The sequence below is a fragment of the Pavona decussata genome, unplaced genomic scaffold (assembly GCF_977016875.1).
Source record: "Pavona decussata unplaced genomic scaffold, jaPavDecu1.1 SCAFFOLD_11, whole genome shotgun sequence".
Classification (NCBI taxonomy): Eukaryota; Metazoa; Cnidaria; class Anthozoa; order Scleractinia; family Agariciidae; genus Pavona; species Pavona decussata.
Window position 1 is genome coordinate 1,335,227 of NW_028145434.1, and position 7,953 is coordinate 1,343,179.

At 37.8% G+C, this 7,953-nt stretch overlaps 1 protein-coding gene and 1 long non-coding RNA gene across 2 annotated transcripts; one reads left to right on the forward strand and one right to left on the reverse strand.

The window, feature by feature from the left end:
- Positions 1 to 1,186: 1,186 nt before the first annotated feature.
- Positions 1,187 to 3,077, forward strand: LOC146488116 (uncharacterized). Its single transcript, XR_014866640.1, has 2 exons — positions 1,187 to 1,507; positions 1,839 to 3,077. It is a non-coding gene; the product is annotated as an uncharacterized LOC146488116 (long non-coding RNA).
- Positions 3,078 to 3,240: 163 nt separating this feature from the next.
- LOC146488117 (dopamine D2-like receptor) lies at positions 3,241 to 6,915 on the reverse strand. Its single transcript, XM_085119854.1, has one exon. It carries the CDS (start codon positions 4,894 to 4,896, stop codon positions 3,919 to 3,921), a length of 978 nt encoding a protein of 325 aa, XP_084975980.1. The 5' UTR covers positions 4,897 to 6,915; the 3' UTR covers positions 3,241 to 3,918.
- Between the last annotated feature and the right edge of the window lie 1,038 nt (positions 6,916 to 7,953).

The following is a 7,953-nucleotide window of genomic DNA, read 5'->3' on the forward strand; positions in this document are numbered from 1 at the left end:
AAATCCCATACATTGCTTTATATTTTGGTGTTTTTTAGAGATGTTACTGCTTAATTATCTCTGAAAAATGCGTGGTTACCCCCAATTTTCTTTTTAGATTCCAATAGGCCTTGCTAAGATCTGCTTTTCCCGCACAGTCATAAACCGCAGAAAAATATTTCGGTATCAGTAGGCACCGTCCTTAACAGGTATATAGAGTTGTCTTGAGTGAGAAGGGAAGTGTTTACGCCAGAGGAAAACTTTGGTATGGGAGGATTGGACAGAAGATGTTAATGCACAAAAAACAAATGCTGAACAGCATGGGTGTTATGGGTCTTATCATTCTAGTTTGGCCCTAACGCCAGGTCTTATCTTCTCAACGTATTTAGGTTACTTTTTGAAACGCGATGATTGGGGGATATCTTGCGAGAGTTTTATCCTAAATCCGCTGAAAACTTAAAAGTTTTCAACGTGAAAATGTCGAGTCTCACGTTTGCTGTTTGCTTACGGAAAAGTAAGACGTTGCCGGTTTGCACTAGAACTAACTGGAACTGTAATGTAGTAGCCTTTTTAGAGCAAAAGGATAGAAAATGAGGTCAAAGTTATAGGAAGAAATGAAAACAACGAGTTGTATGACTAAACACAAAGTGACGACCCATAGGTGAAAACATCTCTAGAAAAACTTTGTCGTCCACACCTAGGTGTGTGCATGGTTTTCACTTGTTCACACTATTACTGTATTCTCGCCCATCGTTCAAGCTTCAATGGTCAAAAACAGCGTCAGTCTGTTTTTAGCGATCTACATAAAGATGAGGCGATTGGAAAAGTTTTTTCTAATATATGAGTAGAGTCTTCGGGCGCTTTCATCAGGCAACGCCTCTCACTAAGATTTATGCATTTAAATTGAGTAGAAGTTAAATAACACGTTGATGAATTATTCAGTACTTTGGTTGAACAATTGCCCGGTGCGTAGTATTAATAATGAAATAGAAAGTTTGACAAATTTAAATTTCGATGAAAGTTTCAAGTCCTTTACTGGTACCTGCTCTTTTGACATACCAGCATTTATTAAATCGACTTTTGATGACAACTTCGTGTATTGAGAAAATACAGCTATTGCTGTAACGCCATTGAAGAAAACCGTAGCTCAAAGTTAAAATTCTCTAAACTGTTCGGTAGCTGTAACTTGTATTTTGGGTTTAACGAATCTGGCGTATCTACAGTAAATGCTGCCGTAAAATTTTCAGTAGTTTACAGTTTTAGCGGTTAAAAATATAGTTCAACTCTTAGGAGAACGTCTCAGCTATGATTATTCCTATTATAAACATGGACGTTACACCGCTGGTGCAATTCCTGATTTTTATTTCCTACATTGGGCTTGTTTATATGCTATCTGTTGAGCTCATTGGGTATCATCCATTCTGCATAACGAAGAAAACTGTCAAAGCTGAAAACGTTCTGATGGAGAGTACTGAAAATCTTCCAGTGGAGAGTGAAATTCAACAAGGAAAGGCGAATATCGATGAAGGCAAGTTTGTGGACTGTCAATGATATAATACGCTGTTATAAAAAAGCAGTTGAAAATCATAAAACGCAGCCTATTATTCTATTTCTTTGAGATAAACCGCTAACAAAAATACAACTGAAGAAGGGTTTCGTACGCCATTCTACGCCCAGGAAATTTTGTTTTGAGGTCTCGTGGATTAGTCATTGGGTCGTCATTCGGATTTTCGGTTGACTGGTTGTACATTATGGGCAAGGTGTCCTTGTTAAAGTCTGCTTTGATAAGTGTCATTTTCTCGTGTGTACAATCACGTTTCCGCTATATCAATCCAAATTGTTGGGTTTTTTCTCCCTAGGTTGTGATTCTTCTTCTCAAAGCTCAATGGACGACGCTTCAGAAGCACATTAAACAATAACAAACAAACAGATTAAAATTTTGCAATTTGCTCCGATAATCTGTGGCAACGGTTATGTCTACAACGACAATCCGTAGAGAACGTGGATGGAATAAACACGGACTGAAATTACTTGCCATGCCCTGTACGGAAAACCGGAAAATGATCTCATCTAAGATAGGTTAACTGATGGGTAAGAAGCAAACTTTGGATTCATAAATAACAGTGAAGCTAGTCCTTGATTCGAATAGCCTCTCACTCTGCCAACATGGAACACCTATCCATCCAAGGAGGTGAATCTTGCTGGGTTTGACGCTATAAATTTTTTTAATACTTTATTTATCTAACCAAGAAAAAATTATTAAAAAAAGAAAATCGTAAAACAATTACAAAACACAGCAAAAGCTCAAGTTAATTAATTTATATCAGTTGATTACATAGCAGTTGTAAAGACGTTATATATATATAAAGATTAGCTAATATCTATACCAATGAAAAAAAGGGAAAAAATATAATAAAAATTTAAGTCAATAATTGTTAAGAGGAGTACTTTACAGTATGCTACAAAGGTTAAAAGTACATTATATGTTTGACTTTAACCTTAACATAAATTGTGTTTGTAAATTCCGACAAAAGAAGTCTATTGTTATTTAGTTCACCAGGGTAGAAGTAATATTTCATGAAAAGGAAGGTCTAGTTTAATTTTCTCACAAAGCTAGGATCAATCGAATCTTAAAAGGTTACGAAGAGCATTTCATTTGTATTCAGATAAAAGAATAGGCCATTTTACAGTTGTGTGCTTAGTGACCTGGCCTTGGATTGTAAGCGAGGCTGGGGTTGACCTTGTTTTGATATTTAGACTTAGCCCTAAATGTCAAGATGTAGATAAGATGGGGAGAAAAGCACTTAAAGGCAAAGTTTATTTAATTTCAGGATGACATATTTATTGCAAATTAATTTTCATGTTCATATTTGTCGTAATCATTTCCGTCAAGAGAGGATAGTCGTTTCCTTTTCAAAGTTCCTTTCAAAGTTTAGGAGTGAACGCTTCAAGTGGTCTGTGGCAGAAGATTAATGAATACAAGTAAAGGTTGATACAGAGGCCTTTACAAAATTGAATAAATATGAGTAAGCCAAGTTAATAAAGGCTGGTTTCCATATGATCGCTGATCGCAGATCGCAGATCGCAGTAAGGTCTGCGATCGTCTGCGATCATATGAAAACTACTTCTGCTATCGTCTGCGATCCTGCGATCGTGATCGCAAACGATCGCAGAAGATAGAACCATGTTCTATCTATAGGATGATTTCCATATGATCGCAGAGGATCGCAGACCTTATTGCGATCTGCGATCTGCGATCTGCGATCCGCGATCATATGGAAACCAGCCTTAAGGTTGCAAACAAAACACCATCGACGGAACTGCCAGTTTTGCGAAGTTAAAGAGCTTGAGTAGTTAGAAAAATTCGATTAACCAAAAATGTTTTGAAAAGGATAAAGGAAGGATCGGAAATGGATTTTTCTTCAGATCGATGTAATGCAAAATACAAAAGGATACCTTGGAAAGCTCATTACAAAAACACAAATAAGGAAACCAAACATCCGGCTATTCACTATACTCAGGATTTGAAAGCCATAATGTAACAAATTTATTTTGACATTTATAAACTTAATTTTAGTTATTTTTCTTAAAATTATTCTTGACCAGGGGTTAAAAAATATCAAAAATAAATGAAAATAATAACAAGACTTGCAGATTTCTAATTGATATTTTCACCGGAAAAGATGGAATCTGCTCGCCTACGGATAAAAATCAACGATGTAATTTTAGCCATGAAAACGAAACACGGTATGTTTTATTATTGACGTCAATTGAGTCTTTCGAGGAAATTAAATAATCAGTATTCTGGCCGAAGAGTTTTATTTTTAATATAAGGACATTTTTAGTTTTTAGGACTCATCCACAACACATGTTGAGCAAAAATCAATAAACATTGGGCACCTTCCGAGTTATTTAAAGTATAGGTTAGTTTTCAGTTTTTTAATCTTGCGCCTTGTCTGCGCCACGAGTTGTTGACAAGGAAATGTCGGTAACTTTTCCTCTGGCACTCTTCAGGTGGAGAAATTTCAAGAAGGCTCTTTTGAACTGTGGAATTCGCCATGCGTACAAATAAGGGTTGATTCCAGAATTGCACAGCACAATCAAAAATTGCAAATCCCGCAACCAGTGAATCGTTAAACAACTACAACTTGAACAAAAATTTAGCAGGTAGATCATAACACAGGCAGGCGTGAACGAGGCGAAGAATGCGAGAAGAACGATCATTAACGCCTTTGCCGCTTTACTCTCCTTCTTGGTGTCCTTAAGTCTGTTTGTGTTCTCCTGTTGGTCAGATTCTGTGTTTTCGGTCGCTCTTCGATCTCGCCAGTATTTCGCTCTCGCGCGCAGACGTTTAAGGATGCCGGTGTGGACGAATACGAGAACGCCAAACGTGCTAATGACGGCGGTGTTAGCAAAGATAAAGGAGTAAAATATGAAGCCGAGTTCGAAGTAAATAAACGAAAAGCCTAGCGCCACGGTCCAAATCGACACCGACGTTACAATGGCGCGTTTTGACGTAACCATAGTCTTGTACTTAACAGGCGATGCTACGGCGACGTATCGATCGACCGTGAGAGCCGCTAGCGTTAAAATGGACGCCGTGCTCAAAATAAAGTACAAAATGTGAAGTATCTTTATGTCAACGATGTTTAGTTGAAGGCCTTCGCTGATGTGGTACACGGCTGACACAGGGTCCATCACTGCGCCAACCAGTAAGTCCGTCCCAGCTAAACTCAGCAAAAAGTAGTGAAAAGGCGTTTTCAAGTTCCTGAATGGATCCTTTATGATGGCCAGACAGACCAAGAAGTTTCCTGGAACGGTTATGAGGCTAAGAAACACCGAAAAGGATGCAGTAAAATATGACAAACCGGCGGGCGGACGAACGCTCGAGCAAAGATTTGGAACGGAGAATGTCATCCTTAGTCGTTGGCCTTATTTACAGAAAGTCAGTCTAGTTTTCTGTTTGGATTTTGGCCCGTGCTGCTTTTGTAAACTGCCAGCGCTCTGTATCTTCCTTTTCTAGAGCTTTAATAGTTTTTTCAAGTTTTCACCAAGTTGTTGGCGTTGCCACTGAATCAATCAATTTATGTGTCACCGTAATTTCTCGAATGGGAGCTGTCTCGACTTGCACTGATTCAGTCAAAATTATGTTTACTCGTGATTTGCAAACAGGTCCCGATTCTTCAAATAGATGTTCCTCAGGAATACCACAAGTTGTATTTTTCGATTAGTTCATCATCCAACAGCATGCTGATTTCGTGAGGTGCCATGTCTTATCGATCTGATCTCAAACATTGTTTTAAAAGCTCTCACGTCTTCTTCAAAGTGTCAGTGGATTGATATTCTGTAGCTTCCTAAATGCCTCTCTGAATAGTAACACTAGCTGTTTTTTTTTCTCTCGTCGTTTTTCATAAATTCCCGCTGCCGTGTCAACTCCAAAGAATATTAGTCACGGGCTTGAAATATACTGTTTAAACATTTCTTGTGAAACCAGCTGCCTACAGAAATGCGAGCCCTTTGTGGTTGTAATAATTGCCAAACCTGAAACATGAAAAAAGGTTATCAACTGTAAGTAAACTCTGAAGATTTTATCCTCGACTGGGTTGCAATTAGTTAATGGTATGCAAAACAAGCGTTCTATCGAAAAACTACTATCATGGTTTTATTTATTTAGACAAAAATATATAAACAAAATTCTGGCAAGTTATATGCTAATAGTGGAAAATGTTACGTTATTTTTGTCCTAAAGATTGAAGGTATGACCACAGATCGTCTAATTTTTTTCAACCTTCCTCTTTTTATTGTTACATTAATTCTATCAGAGAAATAGCGAGCTGTTCATAGCAAGTTTGTTCGAAGAGGATCCAACTTGTCTAGGGTAGGGGGGTTATCGCAGACACCGGCTATCTCATGAATATTACGACAAAATTTTAATGCCTTTACGTTTTCAGCTGACTCAAATATTCAGCTAGCAAGAGTCAGCGTTGCTACTTTTAAGCAAGAAAAATGATTGCATGAGGTTTGAATCTCATTGTCATTGTCCTGTTCGAGTGTAGTAGTTTTAATCACTTCCGATAAATGAATTGGTTTCTTGCGCTTCATAGCCAAGCTTTCTTGAGGCCAGTTTATTGTTGCGCAGCGGCGCATATTTCCTCCATTTCGCTGTTATATTCGAAGATCCCTTCTTATTGCCACCATGCTTATTTTCTATGTTATCTTTATATAGGTTGTTTATAGATGTTTCTTGACAATTTTCAATAAACATCCTCTCCGCATAAATTTCATAATTAAATTTCCTTGCAAACACATTATCCCAATTGATCCATATCTTGTAAACAGACTTTAGATATATATTTTCTGATTTTGGCAGCTCAAAAGATGGCAACCTTTCTGTATAATATATAACTTCCTTTTTGTATTTCCAGTTTCTGTGCCAAAGTTAACTTGCAAATTTTATTAGTGAGGACGGCGGAATACAAGTGTTTGATAGGCCGATAGTGCTTAATGCACTAAAGTGGCATGTGCCAAAATATTTGTCTGGCGTTCAAATAAAGTGAAAGTCATTCTTAAAACATCTTATTGGACACATTGACAGATTATTTTAGCTGCAAAACTCTGGATCTGTTTTTTTATTTCAGGTTTTTTTCGTTACGCCTCAATGAAAACCTGTTTATTTACATGCTACACTTTCTAGCTTCTAAGCAGACCAGTTCACCATGTTTAAATTGGCTGACGTGGGATAATTTAATGTTTGCTTGGAAATAATTTCCGCTTACCTTTTGCTTCCCGGTAAAAATAAGGAGAGTTGTAAATAAATAATCTCATCGCTTGCTATGCGCTGAGGTTAAAATTTTCAATTGAATCACGCTGCAAGTTATTTTTATGTCTTTAGCTGTTCATTAAAATTTATAACCCGCAAATACCTAAAATTGTTGAAATACAATTAAAGAACAATAAAATTGCAAATCCTACCACGTGGAAAAAAATAAATCAGTAAAGTACTTATGGGGGTGGGGGTGTTATATCTACCAGTCAAACATTTGTTGAAAATTTAAAGTCAACTTCGTAAACGCCGGTATTTTGCTAAGAAAATGGGAAATATTGGTCATTATGTTAAGAAAGATGCAATATCCAGCATTTCACAAACTCGGAACTAGGAGAATAATCTGAATTCCCAATTAGAATCAAAAGCCATCTGGTCGGATGATGTAGCTACATACAAAACTACAGTCAACACCCTTTATTGCGGATACCCTCGGGACCGCGAGTTAGTGTCCTTATAGCTAGCGTCCGTGATAGTGGGAATTTATTTCAGTCAAACGTCTGTAATTTAGTTATGCAGGCCCCAGTTGTTCAAAGGCCGGATAACTTTATCCGCTGGATAAGGCACTATTCGGGGTCTAAAATATGCTTCACGTTAAACGTTGTCCAAGGTTTTCGTTCACTCCCAAACTTAACTGTGGTTAGAGTGTGCATATTCGCTTGTACAAGAGGAAATACTGAAATCTTTGCACAGATTGAAACTGACGGATAGCGACTTATCCACTGGATAAAGTTATCCGGCCTTTGAACAACTGGGGCCAGGAGATTTAGTTGCTGTCCGTATTATCGGGGTGTCCGTAATATAGCGAGGTGTACGCAAGGCGAGAGTTGACCGAAGTGTGCTATCAATAAAAATATCAAAGCAGATTTGGGGTAGGGGGAGGGGTTGGGGGGGGGGGGGAGGTGGGGATGCAGTATATGTACATACTGATAGTATACTCTCATCTTTACACAAGTGTTACAAAAAGTCATGAACAGGAATACAGCTCCTAACAGTCTCTCAAGAGCTTAGTTGTTAAAGCATTCGACAGGTATACGGCAAAGTATGGGTTCGAATCCCGTAGGTGAATTAATGTTTTCCTCGTTCCATGCTAGTCGCGTACTGGAAATTACGTCTTTCTTAGCTTATTTCATCATCATTATCGTCGTCCT

What these genes read in the sequence shown, in the direction of transcription:
- LOC146488117 (XM_085119854.1), bottom strand. Translation starts at nt 4,896, where the DNA reads ATGACATTCTCCGTTCCAAATCTTTGCTCGAGCGTTCGTCCGCCCGCC.